The sequence below is a fragment of the Rhodnius prolixus genome, unplaced genomic scaffold (assembly GCF_049639745.1).
Source record: "Rhodnius prolixus isolate KJV_2025 unplaced genomic scaffold, Rpr scaffold_4, whole genome shotgun sequence".
NCBI lineage: Eukaryota > Metazoa > Arthropoda > Insecta > Hemiptera > Reduviidae > Rhodnius > Rhodnius prolixus.
In genome coordinates this window covers 34,083,466-34,108,116 of record NW_027411614.1, presented here as the reverse complement: position 1 = coordinate 34,108,116, position 24,651 = coordinate 34,083,466, and the positions used below count along the sequence as shown (strand labels likewise).

Below are 24,651 nucleotides of genomic sequence, written 5' to 3'. Positions count from 1 at the left end.
AAGTTGTTCTTTTTCAAATTGTCGGAGTTCCATGAGAGACGGCAGACTTTGCTTTTCACTAAAATCACATTGAAATCTGATAAATATTTGTATTCCGATTAATCATAATTTATTTTCTGCACTTTTTGAAGTGATATTATGAAGGAAGGACAATACAGTCTTTAAAATACAGCTCCGCTGAAAAAATGATTCTTATTTATTATTAAAAATCTCCGTATATCTACCGCCGAAGCGAGTATAAAGAGATGTCAGTATATGGTTGTTTTGTCGAGTTCGCGAAGGCTTTTGAAACTGTCGATCACTGTTTGCTTTGGTATAAGTTGTATAATTTTGACATTTGTTGTTAAGTGGATGAGAATTTTAGCAAACCTCTACAGCGTTACCAATACCAAGATAAAAGTGAGTCAGGTATATACTGAAGAGGTTCGGGTATCGAAAGGTGTTTTGCAGTGAGATAGTATCTCACCTTACTCTTCGCCATTTTCATTAACGATATTGATAACTTCATGCAGCTTAACCATGGTTGATGGCGTGGTATTATTATCTAATTCGCCTGTAGAGATAATGAACAAACAAGCTCATTGAAGGTCCGCGAGAGTTAAAACTTTTGAGTTAGTTGTTGGCGATCACTCCTTTGGACCAACAATCGTTGTCCTGATAAAATTTTGATTTGATGCAGAGACGTGTGAATGCAAAATCTGAGAGACTTTGGTTGTTTCAAAATTATAGGGTTCAACACTGAATTCACTGTCGTTTATTCTTCAAAAAAAATGCATTAAACACGAAGAAAATCTAGATAAACTAGAGAAATGTTTTTAAAATTTATGCCTACCGGGTTTATTTAAAGTTTTAGGCTATACTCCAGGTTAGTTTCGAGGTGCTAAAGATTCTTGTGAAATAATACCCTTTTTTTTGCTTCCTACAACGTTGTCTTGTTGCCTAGCAGAATTTCTATTGCGAGAACTTTGTCTTGACGCTAGATGGCCATTTGATCGAACTAAATATTTGTCAGACGTAACATTTAGCTTTGAGCTAAGTCACCAAATTAACTTACATCCACGATCTTTTTCTTTAAAGATATCTTTGACTAATTTTTTACCTCTGATTTCAGATGGAAGTGGAGGCAGCACAATTTGGCTTCATCCTTTTCTCCTGTCGACGTCACTATGTTTGTACCTTTCAACTTGGCTGTGAGTTTTTAGGCGGTAAGTACTTTCTCAGGTTTTTTTTTTTTATTTGTTCTCATTTTCTCTTTCGGGAAAACTATGTTCATTTGGAAATTATTTATGATTCAGATAGTTAGATTTCAACTGGGGAAAAATACGGTAATGCAATGCAACTAAATTTTCAAAACTTTCAAGTTGTATTGGTGGTTTTAATTAGTTGCCGATGTTCAAGTTCCTCTAGTTCTGCAAATTTGAAAAATCAGCCTATGGTGATCCCATTTCTAGTTCTCCGAGTTGAATCTATCAGATATATTATGTATTAAGCCATACAGGTTGGGAAAACTTGCAAACTTTTACAGAACTCCATTAGATCTACAGATTGCTTCTTCGGAGCGAGCTGAAGTAGACAATTTGCCCAATTCTCAGTTCCAAATTGACTCAGTTCTCTGGTTTGTTGTACGTATACCCTGAGTAAAAGATTTTTCTTACCCACCTGCAGAACCTTTGCTCATCCCTCGAGTCCAAAAACCCTCATTTCTAGTCTATAGGTGACTACCGACCTCAGTACAGTTTTTTGAAGCCCTATTTTCATTACTCTGGACATATTTTTACTTCTTATCACCGTTTGAAGAGCTTACAAGCTTTTATTTCCTGGCAGTCATTCGTCCACAGATATCTGCTGTTTTTGGAGGTTAACATTAAGCCCAAATATTTGAAATCTTTTACTACTTTAAAGGTATATTCTCCCATTATTGGTTCCATAATATTCTTTTCTTCGACATGGTCACAACCATATACATATTTGGTTTTCTGTCAGTTATACTCAAATCCAAGCTCTTTGGTCGCGGCCTCCTTTTCCCAGAAAGGTCGCCTTCAACTTTTACTTGTGATCTTGCCATCAAAATAAAAAATTAATTAAGATGCATAAAATAAAAATTTTCTAACTTGAAAAGTATCGATTTGGCTTATATTTATCAATTAATAATATTGAATTAGTCGTTTGCAAAAAAATAAAATGAACTTTTCCAAATTAAGAGAATGGAAACAAAATTCCAAAACGTTACATTTAAGTAGGTAAATATTGCTTAATATACTTAATACAAATTTAATACAAGTTTCAACTTCAAGTTATAATTAATTAAAATATAAAATAACATTTTCTACTGTTATTTATAAATTCCCTAGAATAATCGATTAACTTATTTTATTGAAAGTGAATATTGTAAAATATTTCCCAAGGCACAATTATAATGCGGCTAGAAACAAGAGATTCTGAAAGGAATTTCATGTACAAAACTGCTAGACCGCCGCAGCACGTCCACCGAGAGCAGCCTAGGCAAAATAGGCTATGGTTTTTCCACGTCAGAAACGTATTACTTAAATGAATATTAATTCACTCGTTTGCATTAAGGGAAAAATTTAAAAGCTAGCGGCGCGCTTTTTGTTTGCGTTTGTTGAACTTTAAAATTAGTATGTTTCGCATTGTTAAAGTATTCTAAAGTGTTATTTACTGAAGTTTGTGTTGAAATTAAGATTCTGCAGGGTTTTTACTTTTTCGTAAACGTTTTAAAAGAGAAGTTATTGTATTTATGGCCAATTTTCTTTGGAGTATTTTGCAGCATTCCATTCCCTCGGACGCACTCTGTGTACAAAAATGGTGCCTATCTATTACAAACCTAGACCAACGGTTGACATGGAATCCCCATACTTGACTGAAAAGACAAGAAACTGACCAACGCTACAAACTTCTCGCCAGACTACTTGACAAACGTTCGAAACTTAACCTACATAACAAAAGACTCTTATATCTACCGTTACTGCGACCTATTTGGTCATACGGCATCGAAATATGGGATCGACTAAACGTTCCAACTCACTACGTCTCCAGACATTACAGTCAAAAATACTTCGAAAACTTCTTAACGCTCCGTTCTATGTATCTAACCTCACCCCATCCATAATGACCTCAACATCTCTTTAATTAAAGACCGTACCAAAACTCCTTTCCTCAAATTTCATTCCTCTACAGCAGCTCATGCTAACTCTCTCATAGAACACCTATCTTCCTCCACATTACCAGGTAATCCTCTAAGGAGATTGAAGAGAAGATGGCCTCGTGATCTACTCTTACCGTGAGAGCAGTATAGCAAAGCACGTTACTGGAGTGACACAACTGGGTGCCTTCTCCACTCATGATTTTCTTTGATTTTTTTGTATCAGGTACCATTTTTGCTTGTTGCACCAATCGTTGCAATTGTAAATTCCAATAAAAGATTTTTAAAAAAAATCTATTACAAAAAAAACAGAAATACAAAATGCATAATCGAAAATTCGCATTAATTTCAATTTGCAATCACTGAGGGTACGGGGAGCTGAGCTGAATGAATCTCTATCCCCCTACTTCTTCATGAAATGAGTACCTAAAGAAACGTCTACTGAGGGTTGCGAACTGTCTAACGTCTACTACGATTTCCTTTATCTCAGAAGTTTTCTTTAACTCCTTGAGAATGGACTTCAAAAATTCTGTAGGCTTCTTTCTACGGAAACGGTAGACTAGTGGACTTCGGTCGGTACATTAGCAACTTTACAGCCCTAAAATCAAAGTATCGTCTCAGCGAAGTGTTCTCTATTCATAATATTTGGTGTTGCTTGCAATACTTAAGTACTGATACTTCCCCAGGAAGTGGGCATCCCCTTCTAAGAGGATGCACTAAACCTAAGATAAAACTGCTGAATGTACGTTGCATTGTTGCATTCGGCCTCCCTCTGAGTACGAAAACATTACGTTTTTATTTTTACAAATTCGAGATTCCTGATGGAATAGTTTTCAACCGAATGTTGTAAGCAATTGAAGCGAATTTTAACGCGTATGTTGTAAAATAAATGAATAAGAAATCTGTTCTCTCTTTTAACGCCGTTACAAAGTAATGTCAATCTCACGTAAAATTATTTATTTTAACCTGTATCACACATTTATTGTTAGTAATAAATAAATTATTACATAAGACAATTAATTTGAATAAATTATTTAGTTATATTCTTGGTTGTTACAGGTTTTTAATTCTATTTCGTTTCGTGGCAGCGAGTTACACCGGCCTGTTCTAAACCCTAGTTCCTGCTACTTCTTTTTTTTTAGCCACAGTCGCGGAAATGACGGGAATATCTCGGTCAGGGAGAGCTGTTTCCTAGCAGTTCTTGGTCAAAATACAAACCTAACTTTTGGAATTATTTTCTATTTTCCAAGTTATTTTCGCATAATATTCACACAAAGCTAAGGCATAGTTTCATGAATGTTTAGACCCATTGCTAAATACCTATTTTTTCTTAGTGTCAACGTGAGAACACAATTTCAAACAAGATTGGATTCTTTTATTCAGTAACAAGTACATAAAAATTATTTAAAAAAAAATATCATTGTAAAGAACCATTTAAAGTCAGGACTAACTGTTTGGTTAAGCAGATAATTGAGTCGATTTGGATAGTTATAGAATAGCATATGCATTCAAAATACTCGGTTAGGATTGACCTAGATATGTAAAATTAATTTCATACCATTGTCAGCTCTAATGCCTTGAAATTGAATTTCTAATAACATATGTTTCAATTGGAATAACTAATATAGGTTATCAGTTAACAAATTCTTTTTTGGTTACCTGTTGAATTTTAGATTAATTTTCCAGAATTTCGCATAATCTGAAATTCTTTGCTTTATACATTTTTCTTTTCGAAATAACTGTATAAAAATAAGCAGTTACTTTACTTCATTTAAACTTACGAATTAGATGTGAAATTAATATACTTTTATGAACGTCAATTATAAAAATTAAATCACATTAAGAGACTGGAAAGAAGTAAAACATTCACGAGCCCTCCGACCCACCTAACTTGATTACAATGCTCTTGTTGGCATTGAACATCTGCTAATCGCATTAAGTGTTTTGTTTATTAAAGAATGGTCATCTTGTTTTTATTTACTTCAAACTGTAATCAATTAGTACATGTAGCTTAATTTATCTTCATTAGTTGATTAGGCACTAGCCTAGCTTCCTCTAGTGTGGCCCTAAAACTGTTAGTATCTTTCTTGACGTCAAAACAATATCTTTCTTTTTTTCGTTTAACTTCTGGTAAAGTTGGTGGACTGGTTTGTTCAAAATGGGGGAATAGAATTTAATGCCCTAGTAATGAAACCAACTTCGTAACATTAGGAGAACTCATTGACAAGAGAGGCATTTCCTAATTTTATATATATATATATATATATATAATCGGTCAAACGCCATCACAATAATACTTCTTCGCCATTTCTCCCAAACCCTATCGTCTCCAATTTTCAGACCACAACTATTTTTGTTTTACACTTAATGGCTACCCATATTATTCTAGCTTTTTCTTGCCTTTTTGTTTAAAAAAAAAAAAAAAGGCGTAGTCGAATACGATTCTGAAAATCCTACGAAATCTCGGTCTTACCTCTTCGATATTGTGATATCTGTGGATAGTAGTGACTTGTTAACAGTCAGTGTCTCCACAATCTCAGGCTATGGTACCATTTTTGTATAATGAAAGCTTTATCCCTATGGATAGCCGAAGTTATAAATGTTTCTGGGATGGAGATAAGCCCTTGCTCTCGTTTCAGAACATGTTATCGCCAGACATTACCATTCCTAGAACTTCTTTATTTAGACTCTTGCAGGTGGAACGTCTTGAGCTCGTCCTTGGTCTTCTGCGCGGTTATCAATAGCCTGGTTTGCTACGGTTGAAAATTCATTAGTAATAATTAATGCCTGTATTCACAATGAACATCATAATGTTTAATATGTTGAATACTTGCTGCGCTAAATAAATACAAAACTTCGTTAGTGATATTGTAAATCGTAGTACTTAATTTCTGATTTAGAACCACTGGCGCCTTGCTCCTATATTGAAACATTTCACAAATTGTTTGCCATATTGAGCTGTATTGATTTTGACTAAGTTACGTCTATGTTGAGAGGATATATAGCTAATTGGTGGTTTCTGAGAAAGCCATAACTAAACTCTCCTACAGAGGCTTCAAAGGTATATTATGATTATTGGTTGCTTTAATTATAGATTATTCTGTGCTTAAGGCTAGTTTGTGTTAATCACTGAATTTTAGTTGATAATCTATTTCCTATGAAGTGATTGTGATGGCAAAGGCCCCAAAGAGTTGTGAACAGTCAGTTAAGAGTATGTTTCTAACTAATCTCTGACGAAATATGATTTAATAATAGTGAAATTCAATTGTGTTATCTACGTAAGTTAGTATACATCTTAATCTCATTTAATTCAGAGATAGATCCGTTGTATCACTGCAATTACTAAATGTGTTTCTAGCGTTCGCCTGGTAACAAGCGTTGCTCTTGTAGATAGTACATCGTATTTATGTCAATGAGGGAAGGGGACTGTGGGCTGAGTGGTCGCAGTGCCTCATCAGCCTCTCTTAATCACCACACTGTTACCAAACTCATGTTAGTCACAATAAAGCTACTCTCATTTCCTCGATACAGATCACTTTGGTTTGAAGAGGCTGTTTCGAACTAGATTCACCACCATTAGCGGTTTATTATTCAGTTTGGTGTTTGGAGAATTGCTGTATGAAATTGTTTCCACCTTACTCTACACTTGCTGGTCGCTAGTTTTGGTCCATTTCACTGTGAGCACGATTTCGTAGGAAAGCGCGAGCACACCTGAGAGAGAATTTGTAAAGGTTAGAACTGGAGGATCGGAGTTGGCCATCATTCTGAAAGAAAGAAAGATTTGCAGACAAACAGGACTAAACTTCATAGCCGGGTTCTTTGTGTGGCTGTATATAGAACAATACATTAGGCAGTTTCTATATCTTTGATTTTCCACTCAAGAGGAATTTAGATGCGAATTAATACCTTTTAAATCTCATACCTTGTCGAGAGCTTCTCTATTATCTCTCAACCTGTTCTTCTTCTTAATCTCGTCACTATATCGATTCGAAGTTGAAATAGGTTCAGATTATCCCTTGCTATCTTATCAGCTAAAATATTATTAACTAATGTGTAATAAACGGGTTAATTACTGTTTTTTACGAAGAGTTTGACAGAAAAAATAACTCAGTGGCTCAACAGCATTTTTAGATAGTAGGTTTTGCTCTCATTATTTGATCAGTTGGGAAGTTAGCTAGCCGAGCCAAACCCCCTTGTGCAATTCAGATTTTTTTTTTTATTTTTATTAATTATATAATTCAAAATTCTAATTTTCATGGTTTCTTATTTATCCGGTTGATGTTGACTCAACCTCGAGTTTCCATGGTGCATTCGAATACAAAAAAATAATGCAGTCTTTTTCATGTAAATACTAAATTACTTTAATTAAAATAGTTTATTTTCTAGTTTCTGGATTCATTATTGTATTAAAACTTTTATTAAGCAGTTATTGGACTTTGCCAAAATTCCTGTGATCGACTTCCGTAATCGCTGCGTCAAAGAGGAAGTTGCAAAAAAATAAATTTCTTCATCTAGTATTTGTAGCTATCAAACTTCGGCGACTTCAAAAAATAGGTCTAAGATAACCAACCTCCGCTAGATACCATGAACATCGTAAAAGCTTTCTAAAACAGTTGAAATTTTTATGAAGTACGAGTACATATTGAATCACTAACAGTAGAAAGAATTTTATATTTGTCAACATTAAATGCTATTGTTTTGTGCCTGTGAGGAAGCTATTAGCTGTGCAACAGGGTTTCTTTACAATACCTCCCTTCCCATCGGCTTGACGTGGGGGATTTCTCTCTTACTGCCGTTAAAAATTTGTCAATATTTTTTAAAGGGAATTAAAAGTATTTTTATGAATAAAACAATTCTACAAAATTTGATTGTTGCTTTAAAAATTATATTACGAGGTGTGGCTATTAAATAACAAGACTGATGCTGCAACAGAAGAACTATGCATACGCCAAATCCTAACGACCGACAGCTGTGCACCGTAAAGCTTTCTCTTTCGATTGCAGCGTCTCACTTGCTTGTAGAGAAATCAGTCTGGCCGGAACCGTCGTTTGTGTAGGAGGTGTTAGTTTCGTTTTACCGAAAACATGATACTACACATGAAGTAGAGCAACGAATTGTCCTGAAATTTCCCATGAAACTTGGTGAAACCGCTACTGAAACTTATCTTTTATTAAAAGAACTTTATGGCGACGAATTTTAATCACGTGCGCGAGTTTTTGAGTGGTTCAAGCGTTTCCAAGATGGCCGAGAAGACGTCGGAGATGATGACCGCCCAGGTCGCCCTTCCACGTCCAAAACGGATGAAAATATCGATTATAATTAATCAACATTACTATCATGAAGTTCTTGCTCAACTCCGTGAAAGAGTAAGGAAAAAACGACCCAATTGGTGGAAGAACAAGTCATGGGTTCTTCATCAAGATAGCGCGTCGGCTCACACTGCATTGTCTGTTAAAACGTTTCTATCCGCCTTATTCGCCTGACCTGGCCATGGGTCATATGGATGACTTTTGTCTGTTCCCTAAAGTCAAATCTGCATTTGTAGGGATAGGGGAGTGGTGTATATTGAAAGTGATAATAACTAAATATGTATAAATTTAAAATAAAATGTTTTACAGCAGAAGTCTCGTTATTTAATGGCCACACCTCGTATAAGGAAACCCACTTCTTTTTGCCACATTTCAGAACATTTATTTTGTTTTCGTTTTTATTTGCTACCTGTATAGAAATACATAGACACCAGGCGAAGTGTGAATGGTACAAGTACAATACAGGATGCGACAGCTGCCCGGCATAGCCGACGCACACCGCAACCATACGGACACAGGAAAAGAGAGAAATCAGCCAATGCTGACGGTCTCGGGAATTTTAGTTGCTGGGAAGGTCTAGGATAGGAGATCACGAGGCCAACTTCGTTTTAGACGTCGTGGGGGATTATCAGGATGGGATGATGAGGAAAGAGTTTGAGCTGTTGAATTGGGATGGCAGGATTTTGTGGAAATTTGAGGAATCTTGAATGGATTGTTTCAGTGACAAAAGGAATGTTTAGGTCTTTGTGAAGGATGAGGTTAGTGACATAATGGGGAGCATTTACAGTATGGCGGAGGACAGAACATTTATTAAAAGTAGAAGTGAAAGAGAAGTTAGAGCTAAATGACAAATAAATTTAGGTATTAAAAGTTCAGTTTAGGGTGTAGAAACTTTTATCCAGTTTTCTATAAGGCAGGATAAGGGCCCATCTGTGGCCAAGGTCCTCCTTCCTTGAGAGCACCTGTCTTGAATAATAATTCAGAATAAATTAAATGAAGTTTATGATTTTATATATTTGTATTTCAAATAAACAGCTTTCATTTTTCTCCTTTGCCATCCTTTGTTAGAAGATTTATAAGGTGAGATAAGATGAGTTGGAAAAGAATTCGGGTCTTGTGCAAAAATATTTCTAAAAGCGAAAGAATCCCTTCAGAGAATAGAAGACATTATTTGATTTTCAGCCGTGGAAATAAATGTAATATCTTTTGTCGCCGGTAACCATTGGTGCCGGGGATACGCCCTCTCTCACCCCCTGCCGAGACATTTCTACCATCTCATTGCCTTAGTTTCCCATACTCTACGTGTGCCGCACCCCCTATCCTTACATCACATTTCATAAATTACTTTTTCTCCCTTTTGAGTCGAATTTATTTGTGTTTGCTTACATATATTCCAGCGTATGAGCGCCAGTTCTGGAGTGAGCTCTATGCCCGTCCCGGTGATACGGTTTGCATTAAACCTACCTGCTGTTATATTCGTTAAAAATCCTGCCTTAAAATGGTTTGTTATGTGACAAAATACTTTTTGTTATACAAAAAAAAGAAAAATTCACATTTTTATTATTTGATAAAACAGTATATTTCACTTTACTTTGCCTAATGTACCAGCTTTTGTGTTACCTAATACACATTGCCTGGGATCTTGTTTGTATTTTTTTGTTTTTAAGTTGGTACACATACATTTTTTATTTTGGTGAATGTTGTAAAACAAATTGTATATTTTTCATTTATTTATATTCAACTTTTGCAACTAATTGGTTGATAATTCATGTTTACACATAAAAAGCTAAATTTTATTTTACTAAAAATTATAAATTTCGAAACAGACAATTCACCGCAACATAGCCCTAAAAAAATAATGTGGTACAATATAGAAATAATTGATCTTGTCAAAGAAGTCAAGAAGAGATATTAGAGATGTTTTATTCTAAATCAGCTACAAATATAGTGTCTAGATGAAAGTTGTACATAGCACTAGCACGTTTCATTTCATTAATTGAATGTGTCAGAGATCGGACACTGTTCAAATAATGAAAACTACATACGAGGTGTAGCTATTAAATATCGAGACTATTGCTACGAGGGTCGTTTGAAAAGTCCGTGCAAAAATAAAAACTACTTAATTTTTTGGGGTAAACCTTTTTTATTTTTCAACATAGTCTCCTTTTAGGCTTATACACTTCGTCCAACGCTGCTCTAGTTTGTTGATCCCTTCCGAATAATAGGATTTGTCCAAGTCTGAAAAATAGCCATTCGTTTCTGCAATCACCTCCTTGTTTGAATAAAATCTTTTTCCCGCCAGCCATTTCTTCATTATGGGAAACAAATAGTAGTCCGAGGGAGCCAAGTCTGGAGAATAGGGGGGATGTGAAACGAGTTGGAACCCTATTTCCATTAATTTTGCGACCACAACTGCTGAGGTGTGAGCTGGTGCGTTGTCGTGATGGAAAAGGACTTTTTTGTGGGCCAATCGTGGGCGTTTTTCTTGCAGCTCGGTTTTCAAACGGTCCAATAACGATGAATAATATGCACCTGTAATAGTTTTACCCTTTTCCAGATAGTCGATGAGGATTATTCCTTGCGAATCCCAAAAGACAGTCGCCATAATCTTTCCGGCTGAAGGAACGGTCTTCGCCTTTTTTGGCGCAGATTCCCCCTTGGTAACCCATTGTTTAGATTGTTCTTTGGTCTCAGGAGTGTAGCGATATATCCATGTTTCATCCACAGTGACGAAACGACGCTTAAAGTCCTGCGGATTCTTCTGGAACAGCTGCAAACCGTCCTTGCAACACTTCACACGAATTCGTTTTTGGTCAAGCGTGAGCAATCGCGGCACCCATCTTGCGGATAGCTTTGTCATGTCCAAATATTGATGCAAAATATTATGTACCCGTTCATTCGAGATGCCCACAGCACTAGCAATCTCACGCACCTTCACTCTTTTGTCATCCATCACCATATCATGGATTTTATCAATGATTTCTGGAGTAGTAACCTCAACAGGGCGTCCAGAACGTTCAGCGTCACTTGTGCCCATATGGCCACTCTGAAAATTTTGAAACCACTTATAATCTGTTCTAATCGAAGGTGCAGAGTCACCATAATGTTTATCAAGCTTCTCTTTAGTCTCCTGAGGCGTTTTGCCTTTCATAAAGTAGTGTTTAATCAACACACGAAATTCTTTTTCGTCCATTTTTTGAAAATCACTCGACTTCCTCGATTCAAACGAATGCCAAACACAAAGAAATAGACCGATCTGGCTGAAACTTGGTGTGTGTTCTTCCAAGAGATGCTACTAACTAAACATAACCTCGATACGCGCCAGTGGTGCTATCTCTCTGACTTTGCACGGACTTTTCAAACGACCCTCGTATAAAACATTTTATTTATTTTATACATATTTAGTTATTATCACCTTCAATATAACCACTCCCCTATCCCAACAACGCTCCATGCGAATTTACCATTGTTCGAAACAGTGCTGGAAGTCTTTTTCTGTGAGCTCTTGCAAGACGCGTGCCGCTTTTTCTTTCACAGCTTCAACGGACTGAAATCGTGTTCCTTTCAAATGCAGATTTGACTTTGGGGAACAGACAAAAGTCACATTGGACCAGGTCACAGGCGAATAATGCGGATGGCCTAAAACTGGGATGTTATACTTTTGGCTAGAAACGTCTTGACAGACAATGCAGTGTGAGCCGGCGCGTTGTCTTGATGGAGAGAACCCATGACTTGTTCTTCCACAAATCGGGTCATTCTTTCCTTACTCTTTCACGGAGTTGAGCAAGCACCTCATTGATTAATTATAATTGATATTTTCATCCGTGGAAGGGCGACCTGGGCGGTCATCATCTCCGACGTCTTCTCGGCCATCTTGGAAACGTTTGAACCACTCAAAAACTCGCGCACGCGTTTAAAATTCATCGCCATAAAGTTCTTTTAATGAAAGATAAGTTTCATTAGCGGTTTCACCAAGTTTTGATGTGAAATTTCATGATAATTCGTTGCCCTACGTACTACATGTGTAGTATCATGTTTTCGGCAAAACGAAAACTTACATCTCTTGCACAAACGACGGTTCCGGTCAGACAGATTTCTCTACAAACACGTGAGACGCTGCAAACGAAAGAGAAAGCTTTACGGTGCACAGCTGTCGGTCAATAGGATTTGGCGCATGCATAGTTCTTCTGTAGCAGCATCTGTCTCGTTATTTAATAGCCACATCTCGTATTGTAGTTTGACTTTTTTTTTTCTTTTTTTTTTTTTGCATTTTAAAGGTGTTCACTCCAAAACAGAGGATACATTGTGTTCTCACAATTACAAAGAAATTAAGGCTGTCTACAATTTGTAGTTCAGCGTCTAATTTCCGTCAAAATTTGGAATTCAACTCTTGGGTTTAGCTAGTATTAAGTTTTAGTAGTTTATTGATTTTATTTTTTTTTTACTTTTTAAAGCCATTATTGTGTTCAATAATTTTACTACCAGAAGTGTCTTATAATCAAAGAAATTCTTTTAAGGATAAAAAGTATACAATTTCCGTTATCTTTTATCTTTGTCTTTGCGAAGAATTATATTTTCCTCCTGAAATTGCGTATTATTTGTAAATTACATTTTCTTATTTTATAAACTTGTGTTCCAAAATTACGATAGTAATTGCTTAATATATTGAACTAAATGTGAACATGAAAGAGAAAAGTAAATCAAATCTGGTACGAGATAATTTGGAGAATTGGGCCGATAAAGAATCGTCGAGGTCTTTGTTGTTGCCTCTCCGGAGGCATAAAACTGGTGGTAAAAACACCAACTGTTGGCTGATTTCCTTTCCAGGACGAACACCACGTCCCCAGTCTAGGATGCCAGCCGTTGTCCGCTCCTCTATCTCCTTTTCATTCATTATTTGTTCACATTTAGTTCTCTTAAAGTCATTTGTATTCCATTTGGTTTCCAATCTTTTATCATTAACTTGGGCTTAATTTTTTTTTAATGTGTTTACATTTAAAAATTAGGTATTGTCCAATTATTTTGAGCCACCATTCTTTTATTTTGTAAAATCCTTTAGGCTAACCCAAAACCTTAGCTAATGCACCATGTTCTGCAATAAATCGTCATTACTATTTTTGTTATATGTAATTGCCGGGATTAAGAAATGTACCGAAATAGAAGGCTCGGATTTCATTTTTTGTTTAAATTTTCATCCCCTACATGTAGAAATGGGATTTACCTAATTCTACCCAAACTAGCAAATTATACTTAATTATCCACAATGATAATACCGCCATCTTTTTGCAAATATTGTGAAAATGTTGGCGACTTTTAGAGTATCAACGCCGTTATCTGACTTAAGTAATTAGAAAACGTATTTAAATATGGCCTCCTATAGTGCAGCAGTGTGTTGGATCATCTGTATTTAAAGCTCCTGTTTATCTTTTAAAGTTTTTAAATATCAGTAGAATATGTCCACTTTGATTTCAAATAATAAATTTTAAATGCGTAATTGTGATCATTTTATTTATGTTGAAAAGAATATTGTAAATGTAGTACCGATTTTTATTCTTTCTTCAAATAAATACAAAGTAACTTGACACGACACCGCAGAATTAATCCGTCAAGGCCGTGGGGCTATAAGGATAATTGTAGGCCTATTAACGGGCCACTGCAGGCTCAGAAAGCACATTCATCGCATGGGCCTGGCAGATGATAGCCTTTGTAGGTTCTGTCAGGAAGAGGAAGAAACGGCACTGCACGTGTTGTGTCAGTGTGAGGGGCTCGTATGGCTAAGGATGTTACTTCTCGGGGAGGAAAAACCAAGGCCTGAGAGCTTTACCCAGGAGCCACTCTCCAGAATTAAGAGTCTGACTAAACGGACGGGTCTGGAGGGTGAGCTCTAAAGCCGAGGAGCCACAATAGATCCATAGGGGTCGCGGTGGCGCAGGCCTTGAGGCCACCCTAATTTAATCTAATCTAATCTAACTTGACACGACAGGAATAACCGACTTAACAATAAAACACCCTATCGGATTCTTTTTTTAGTTTTTTGAATCTGTTTTCGATTCTTGCACTAAATTGGTTGGAAAAATAATAAACATTTAACTAATTTTTCCTTTTTCCTTATAAAAATGAAGAATTTTGCTGGAAAAACTTCCAAATCTATATTTTCAAAAGAATAACCTTTTATTTATGTGTTTTCCTTACTCGATAAACCTATTTCTTCCTGCTCTGTACGAGAATAAAGTATGAAGAACTTGAGCATTGTATAAGCTCCTTTGAAGGCCAGATGTTTTCTTTCTTTACATGTCTGAAATATTGTTATAGACAATGTCTACTTTGTTATTTTCTTATACGAATTGGTAAGAGATATGAGAGTACTGTGCTTAAATAATTCTAGTTTAAAAGCAGAAATAAGATAATTTATCTATTTTGTCCTAGATTATTCATTTTGTTTTCTTTGCTCTTCATAGTAGTGTTTGCTCTATCATTGTTTTTATTAGAGGCGGAAAGTAACAAATTTTCTCGAAATATTGTTTTAAAAAGATTTCGGAGGACAAAATCTTCACCCTATAATTGGAACCATACATTGGTTGAGTAGAGTGATGGTGCCGCTTGAAGTATCTAGCAAGCAGTGGAATCAACAGCCATACCAATATCCTCCCTCTTTAATCTCATTCTGTCTTCGGCTCGCCAGACTTTAAAAGGATTAAGGACATTCCTCTTTATACTGAGGGTCTTCACCATTCACCTTCTCAGACCCATCATTATCAGATCTTCCATAATCTGGTCAATCCGCCTCTTGGATCTCCCGCACTTAGACCTATTTCTACACTACCAATCTCTGTCGGCTATTGGTTACCATTCTCATCAGATAGCCAGCCCATTCTAAGCTCGCTTATTTTTATTCTAGGTCCACACTCCATTTCATTCCGAAGGAATCAGCCTTCCGGCTTGCAATTGTTGGTTTCCGATATGAGACCTTTTTTTTGTAGCATGAGCAAGTAAAGTAATGTGACGCCTATTTTTTTTCTTCAGGCTTTACGTCCAACTAACTTTTTAATCAGACGTCTTGGACAGAGATGATTAGCAAACATACTTTAACTTCCAAGGCTTTGACCGGTAATGGAACCCACTAGCTCGAACACTTCAAAGCTTTATGGGCCAAGCCTCTTAACTTCCGTAGCGCCTACCTACTTTGTTATTGGTGACTAGAAGATGGACTAGAGAAGAAAGATCCCTGTGTTCTTGAAAGAAGCTGAGATTTCTCTTTCTAGCCTAAAAGTGGCACGAAGCGTTTGGCAACAGTTGTTGGGAGGCAGGCACTGCTCCATGCTTTAATCTAAGCGAAAAGATCTAAAAATCTCCTTCTTCTTCTTTTTTTTTTTTGCTTTATTGTACACAACGCAAATTAGCCATTGGTACTGTGTCCTTGCGCCTAATTAAGGTTGAGCAATTGGATTTACTACATGTGTGAGGGATCACAAGATGTTATGGAGGAACTATAATTACTTTATTTCTGTCATATGGTTACGTTATTGGTTCGGATGTAGTTGTACAGTTCTAAGTAGATGTTGTCTGTTTGGTGCGTCAGTATAGTGTGTAAATCGGCCGGTAGAGGACAGTCTGCCTTCAGTACTGCCTTCCACAGCTGATCCCTGTCGCTGGTATATTTGTCACAGGCTAAGATTAGGTGATTAGCGTCAGCTATTGATTCGGAATCACATGCACATGTAGAATTTATTTGAATTCCGATCCGCGCCAAATGGTGTGGTTAATAATTATGAAAAACCTCCTTACTATTCATGAAAACTTGCCAATCTCATATCCGTGCACGATTTCCTTTTACAATATTTAGAGAAATATCATAGATGGTAGGGTAACAAGAATGCAAATTATAATTCGTTTCATAACAATAATTGATTCATTTATTAATAAAACATTAATAATAATAAATTGCCTTATAGATTTATTGAATAATTGGTAAACTTTCTTTTATCAATTCGGAGAATTATCTTCTTCTTCTTTTTTCCAATACTAAGGCAAGTAATCGGTCTGCATTAGGGGGAAGTCCGTAGAACCAGGGTTGGCCTTTGAATAGATAATGGCTGTTCAAGTATGGAAATGGGTAGTTTATTAAGTATTCTGTCTTGAGAGTGATGGCTGTAGTTCCCCCTACAGTATATCCTAGTACTTGGCGTTACTAGTATTCTTGGTGGTGAAGAGAGGCTCTCTGGAAGTGGTTAGGTCAGATCGACTGCCAATTCAAGCGGACGAGCAAATTTATAGGTTCCTTTTTCCTTGTTTCATTTACTATCCTGTAGGGTATAGAGAAGTATATTCCAGGACTGATGTTGCTGCGGCCAGGGTGGGTGGTACTTGGGCCAGCAATTTACATACTACTTTCGTCTTTCTCCACTTTGATCCGTGGTTGTTAGGATTTTCTTTTGCTTTACCAGTATCTCTCCTCTAATAAGGTTCCTTTAAATATTATATTTATGCCCCGAGTGAGCTAGAATCAAATAGCAACCAATAATACCTCAAGCTTATTATATTCTTCTTTCTCCTTAAAAAGGAGTATTGATTTAATACTGATTTTTCTCTTATTTCCAGTTGGCTTAGTACATTGTTTAGTTCTAATATTACAAAATTTATTAGTATGTATTGTCAGTAAATAACTAAAATTTTGAGTGGAAAGAATTTGAATGAGAGACTCCAAAAGAGATACATTGTTCCATTTGGACGTTAGGCCTATATACCACTTTGGTTTTGAAACTTCTTCTCTTTGATTATTGACTGCGGAAACAGTGAAGTCACTCTTCTTTCTACACATCCGGTACCCGTATCCACAACTACAGAAGTAAGAGAAAGTCATGGAGAGGATCACCTGAATTTTCTGTTAGACTTTCTTTCTTCTTCTTCTTCTTCTTCGTCGACAAAAGTATGTAAGAAACTGTGGAGCCTTGAAAATATGTACCAAGCAAATCTTAGTATGGTCTGTCACTTCTGCTGCTGAAAAAAGATGCTCTATCCCTGAGAATTGATCTGAATGCTGACAATACTACGGGTTTCGAATTTAGTAGTACCTTTCCCCAGATAGTATGAAGTTGCAAGTTGTAGGATGTAGCGAGGAAATGCTTGCAAAAACATCCTTAATTCTAGTAAAATTTGGTGTTTTGGCAGGACATCAAAGCCAAGATCATGGCTGTTAATTTCTATTCAACCAATTACAATAACTTAATATTGATAATTAATTAAAACAAGAAGATCTATTTGCGTCTATACAGGGTGTTCAGCATAAGACTACCGTTATTTCGGGAGGCGATTCTGGGCATCATTTGCTACAAAAAATTCCATATAAACTATGACTCGATTCGGCTCCGTTTTATAGATATTTTTAATTTTATGTTTTTTTCAAGGTATCACTACTTTTTAGCAAACAGTTGCCTATATTTCTCAAACTATTAAAGCTACAAAAATTTCAATAAGATCATTATTTTGAAATATAAATTAGCTTATTTAAAAGGAAATTTAATCTTCTTTCTAATGAGCTTATTGAAATTGCTGTAGCTTTAATAGTTTGAGAAATATAGACAACCGTTTGCTAAAAAGTAGTAGTACCTTGAAAAAAACATAAAATTAAAAATATCTATATAACGGAGCCGAATCGAGCCATAGTTTATATAGAATTATTTGTTGCAAATGATGCCCAGAATCGCCTCCCGAAGTAACGGTAGTCTTATGCTGAACACCCTGCATATTCTAATTAGAACTCAAGTTTATAATGATATATGTAATTATTTATGTTTTCAAGTGCAAGTTGTTCGCTTATTATTTAATTTTAATTAATTTTACTTTGTGATTATTTTTATGTATTCGGGGTTATACTCAACTTGTAGACTCGACAAACGCTGACATATTAACACTACAGCATAATCGCCCTTTTGTAGAAGATAGTTTTGAAGTGATCTTTGAGCTATCGTTAGATGTTTTGCCGAACGAACTGAAATAACTTTATATATTTCTTCTTTTTTCTTTATTTTCTAAGCTTTGTCTGTACACTATTAAAATTAGTTTTTTAAACGTTTGAACTTTGCAATTTTTTTTTTTTTTTTTAATTTATTTGCTATTCACAATCTACAAAGAATAGAATTCGTAATAAGTGAATACGATAAAGGAAGTCTTCATGACTGGACCAACTTGAGGAGAGAAGCTGCCCACCGGCAACACTCTCGCTGGAGTTTTTTACATTACTGGAGATTGTCACGAGGCCAACAGCGTTTCAGTCGTAGTGGAGGACGATCTGGAATCGTTTTGGAGGCAAGATTTCGAACAAGAGGATTGGTACAGAATGGAAGAGAGTCAAAGAATTTTCTATACTTAGATTTAGATTCGTCAGTTATGTATGAGATTTTGAGATCGTTATGGAGAGTAGAGTTAGACACATAAAATGGAGAATTCGTAATCTGTCGGAGAATTTTTGATTGGAAGAACTGTATTCTTTGTGAATTGGAATGTTTGGTTGAACCCCACAGCTCAAGTCCGTAAGTCCAGATCGATTTAAGTACACTGTTGTATATTAGTCGTTTATGTTCCAGTGGTAGTTTGGATTGTCTGCCAATTAGTCGTAACAGTAATTTGTTTCGTCGGTTGAGTTCTAGTCTTTTCAGTTTAGTGTGCGGATTCCACGTTAGTTTGCAAAATTTAATTCTAAATTATCTATTCTGATTGGGAGAATGGGCTACCTCACATCAGCTGGTATTACTTAATGTTAACTCTTAGTTATTTAGCCGAGATATTCAGGTTGTACAATAAAAGATATCCATTCCAAGCTGTTTTAAGCCAATATAGAAACTGCTCGTCTTAATCCACCTCCTAAATACAGCTAGCTTGCGAAAAGTTGTAGTTCTGCGTACATTCTTCGATCATGAACATTCTTTTGGACATAATAATTTATAATTTAATTAATTTATTTTTTATTTATTTATTTTTCAGATAAACCAGAGCCGTCAGTGTCTTCCCAGCACCGTCGACCGATCGAAACTTTAAAGCATCTGAACACAGAAATTAATGTTTACAAAAAAAGTTCTTTCATTTATTGTTTGTTTGGTTTCTATTATTTATATTCTAGAAACAATGTCAGAGAGGCTCTAAAATTTAGGCCAAACGATATTCTCTAGATGTTTGAAACGCTCTGCGGGCTTTCTAGCCCATTCGTAGAGTAAATTCTAATTTAGTATTTTTAAAATTGTTAAAAAAAAAACAATAACAAAACAGGGTTATTAACTAAGAAATTAAACAAGAAATTTATTATTTAGCGGAAGTTGGTATGCCTGAAGTTTTGCTTTTTTAATTTTATTTTTTGTAAGAAGATTTTTTTTTTTTTTTTTGTAACTTGTTACCAGTTTCAAAACTTAGTGTTTTTCTTTAATGGTTTCTATTTATTTTTTTTATTTTGTCATTTCGAAATCCTTCTAGATACCTTTTGCACTCTTGTGTGTACCCAGTAATTTATAACTCTTTGAGGTTATTTAGTAATAAACCTCTTCAAATTCACGTGCATTTTAAAATAAATTAAATACAATTTCTATCATTAAAATGTGTCTATAAATAGACAGAAAGCATTCAATTTATAGGCGTACTTTTGTATAATTTCTAATTTTTAAAGAAGATAAATTTCAAAAAATAAATATTAAAAATAGAATAAAGTCAGAATTGTTTTATTATAAAATTTCTACCGGTGTCAAATGATTTTTTTCCATTTCTAAATATACGTACTTCTAATGAAAGTGAAAATGTTTTTATATAAAAAAATGGAAATTAATAATTCAAACGATAATTAATTGATAATATCTTACAGATTTGTCGTTGGTGTTTATAATTGTCTATATATTTTTAAAATAATTAATTGACATTAAAAGAAATTAAATACAAAGTTTAAATATACCAATAATATTTGATCACATTGTTTTATATTTTTGGTGTTCCAAATTTTACATCGGTTTATTTATGAAGTTCTAGTTATGTTTTGTCTAGTCTTTTTATTTGTTCTTATTATACTTGTAATTCTATTACTACTTCCTTTATGTTTTAGCTTAGTATTGATTTAACTTGATTAAGTTCAATAATTCTCAATCAGTAGCCTGAACTCCTGGTTGAACCAAAGAGACTTTTCTGTAATTTTGGTGATCACTGGTTTGATAAATGTTTAAAGGGGTCAAACTTGATTCGACTGGAAAATCCACCAATCAGCCAATCAGCACCCTCTAAAGCTCAGTGATTTCATCCATCTCTCCTTCACGCTTCAAAATTGAGACGGGATTATCCAGAATGAAATTTATCAGTTTCAATTCATTTATTAAAATTATGTAATTAAAAGTTTATAGTGAGAAAGCAAATAGAAAACTTTGTTTATACTCAAAATGGGGGCAATTATCTTTATGATAACAAAGTTTGTTATTTGTTTGTTCGGCAGCTCTCTTACTTGAGGAACAGAGGCCTATTTCTTTTTTTTTCGCATGGAAATGAAAAATAATGGGCTTCAACTATTTGCAAATGGTTACCATTTGTCCTGGTAGTTGGAGGATCGTTGATTACAGCCTTACTGAAATAATTCCACACATAAATTAAAAAAAAAAAAAAATTATGTGTCCAATTGAAGTTTCCCAGCTTAGCCACTCAACGGCACGTCAGGAGTAACTACTATGGAAGAACTTTGTAGAAGGTTCAAGTGCATCAAATTAAGTTCCTCATTGCCTGGGCAAGTGCGACAGATTATCCTAACCGTTTCCTTAAGAAGAACCTAAAAAGTCAATAATCTTTCTCTGCATGTTTGGAATCACTATTAATATTGCTAATTCTTCTCTACTCTTACACTTTTTATACGTCGAAATTGCGACTTAGGTAATTATATTCACAATAACAGTACACATCTTCCTACATCTTTGGTGGTTTCTTGCTTATGATTTTCTAACAGTAAATCTTTAAGTAGGAATTTAGGATATGCATTTGGACTCCTACGAATGAAATCTATAGGAAATTATATACGCACAACTGTGCTGAAATATATGCAGTTTAAGATTTCAGAATAACTGCAGGTTTTCGCATTTGGTAGCTCCAATCTTTCGTAACAGCTTAGGTAACCTAAGAATACAGCTTCCTCAAATGATATTTTTAAAATTAGGTTATTCTTTGTTCAGGTTGAACAAAGAGGGTTCAGGTTAAAGTCAGGTTGAGTTTAGTGAATGTATACGGTGACGTACGTACATTTTCTGCTTGTATCTCTGTCCGGAGAGAGGTACCTGAGACTTACTATTACCACTTCCTTCTTACGAAGTACTTTGCTAACCAGAAGACTGACTGACTGACTGACTGAGGGTGACAGGAGGCCCTTGCTGACTAAGGGGGAGTACCCAACCCGTTGTACGTACAGTCCAGTTTGCGGAATCTTGCTAGGCTTAGACAACTATTGATGCAAGATATATTTCACCTTTTTTTAAAAATTTATTTAATTTATTAATTAATAGAGAACAATACACCAGTGATCGCCAAATTTTCAAAATCAGGGGTTTGAGATTATTGAACCATTGTCTACTGCTACTTCCCAAAGATAATATATATTTTATACAAAGATTTATTTTATATAGTTTAGCGTTAATAGTAGGAAATGATTACTTTAAATTCTAACACTATTGTAGTTACATTCTGCGATGGAATTAGTAAAATAAAAGGCATAAAGATATTATTCTAAAAAAAAAAAAAACTTCACTTCTAATTAATAATTTTTGTAGAAACTGAGAGGGAGATTCTAAGATGAGTTCTCTCATGGCTGCGTTCAAATTCTTAGGAAACAAACTCAAAAACATTTTTGGAAATTTAGATGAACTTAGTTCCTGTTTTCTATAGGAACTTGACTTCTTCGCTCTTCCTCAGCGTTGATCTCCCGAAATCTTAAGAATACCAATCTTTTGGGTGGTTCCTGATCCAGTTACCTTTGATCTTCAAAAACCGCTGACCGAGTAAGTAGCATTCAGATGGTGGCTAAAGTAATTCCTGGCAAGGTTGGAGGAATTGTTGTAGGGAAATCCAATTAAATACCCTAAGAATCATAAAGATTTCGAATTCATTAGAATATCTAAATAAAAATATTGCCTTTCTCATAATTCTCCAGAATTAAAACACAAAAGTGTGAATTTATAAAAAATATAGTTCTTCGTCATTTTTTAGCATTACGGATTGGTTGTTTTTTTTATCTAAAAAGCCTTTTAAATTACTTTTGTTTCGGCTTAAACTTATTATTTTTTCTGTTTTGTATTAGTATTTACTAAAAGAACTAACATATTTTTTAAATAACATATGTAAAAAAAAAGAAAGATAAAGATAAAACAGAATTATTACATGTTAAAAGTTCTTGTATATGATAAAATGAATATCTTGTTAAATTAAAAGTTGTAAAAGGCTGGAATTTAAAAAGATTAATACTCGATAAAAAAAAAATTTAAATGGACACTAGCTATTTTCTTAATAAATATGTCAGAGGCTTATATATATAATATATATATTTTTGATCGAAATAGATTTATATATTAAGTAAATATATGAATGTGAACAAGGCAAACATTGTAAAAACAACAAATTGTTTGATACAATAAAAAATGAGCAAAAAAAAAAAATTCGGTGAAGTTGTAAGATAATAATTGTTGTGGTTTAATTATTAAACATTATTAATGAGTTATTATATTATTCATGTATAATATTAATAATTCACTTTTGTAAATATATATAAAATTAAGTGTGTGAATTGCACTTGAATGAAAATTAAAACATAAAAATAAAACTCTGGTCGTAAAGAATTTATTATACATATGTTATGATTTCATTAAATGAAACCAAAGTATCTACCAAAGAAATCACTGCTCAAGAAAATAAATTGCCTAGCGAGTTTCCAGAAAATTGTAGTATTTCCTCCAAAAAGATTTTCCATCGATTAAAATTGATAAAAAGTATTGTATAAAAGGTGATAAATGATCTAAAATTCGTCTGAATTTCTTTTTTAAATTCAAATTATCAGCATTTATTCATCTTAAAATCAAATAATAAAATTATTATTATTATTCATATAATTAATAAAAATCATTCTGTAAATAATAATATTACCAAAAAGGGGGAGTGGATTAGCTATGCGGTTAGCGTATTGGATTCCCACGCGGAGGTCCCGCTGCTGACCCTTAGATTTTCTCTTCCTAGTGAGCTTCTTACAGCTCACTGTCCGGTAATGGACAGTGCTGTCTGTAACGAGAGAACACTGTCCGGAGGCCGGCAGTGCACTGAAAAAGCTCCGGGCGCTAATAACCTCAGCTGTTGACGCGCCTTAAATCATAAGAAAACATTCTATTTTTTTTTTGTCCACTGATATGTACATGTTTTAGAAATTGGAATTTAAAAAAACGAGAAGCTGGAATATTTGCTGCAATCTTACGGCAAGTTTTGGACAATTACAAATAAATTTTTCTATTCATTTAAGGGGTTATAGGCAGTTAGAGGCGCCAAAAAAAAAATCATTTTTTCAATTTTTTTTTGGGGGGGGGAAAACGTGTTTACTTTTTTATTCGGGAACTTTTGCGTCGTATCAGTCTATGTTTAAAGAACTTATTGTAATTTTTTCGTTACAAATTAATAATAATTGTACTAATGGCGAATATTTTAATGCAACACGTCAAAAAAATGCAACCCTCTCGTGGACATGATATCTTGAGACTGGGTCATCTGAAATCAAAATTTCGAAAAGATTTCGTTAGTAGATGACATTACCTTGTACTTGACCGAAGGATCTAGAAAAAAATTGAATTTTTAATTTTTGGGACAACTTTAAAGTTTGATTCACGATTTTCACTAAAAAAAAATTGACCATTTTATGTTTGTAAAACAAGTTCTATTCATTGAAAAAAAAAAAAAACCTTCGTCCAAGTACGATTTTAATATGTGTACAAGAAATAGGTAAAATTTCAAAAAGATCGGTGCAGTAGATTTTGTGATATCGTGTCCACCGACTTTGAAAACGTAGTTTTGAGAAAAAAGCGTTTAAAGTTTTTAGCGGTTAAAGGTTTGCGAATAAAACCTGGATAATCTTTTTTTCAACTTACACAGTGTCACCGATTCCAGGCCCATAAAATAAGTCCTCCATGTCTTCTAAAATGT

At 34.6% G+C, this 24,651-nt stretch overlaps 1 protein-coding gene across 2 annotated transcripts in view; it reads left to right on the top strand.

Annotated features, from left to right (window-relative positions):
* The window catches only part of LOC141456351 (uncharacterized), a 339,891-nt gene extending 315,471 nt beyond the window's left edge, over window positions 1–24,420 (top strand). For both annotated transcript variants that reach the window (XM_074132267.1, XM_074132268.1), the window contains 2 exons: window positions 1,112–1,205; window positions 19,450–24,420. In XM_074132267.1, coding sequence (XP_073988368.1) covers window positions 1,112–1,194 — 83 coding nt within the window. In that variant the 3' untranslated portion in view covers window positions 1,195–1,205; window positions 19,450–24,420. The remainder of the gene's footprint in view (window positions 1–1,111; window positions 1,206–19,449) is intronic.
* Window positions 24,421–24,651: the final 231 nt, after the last annotated feature.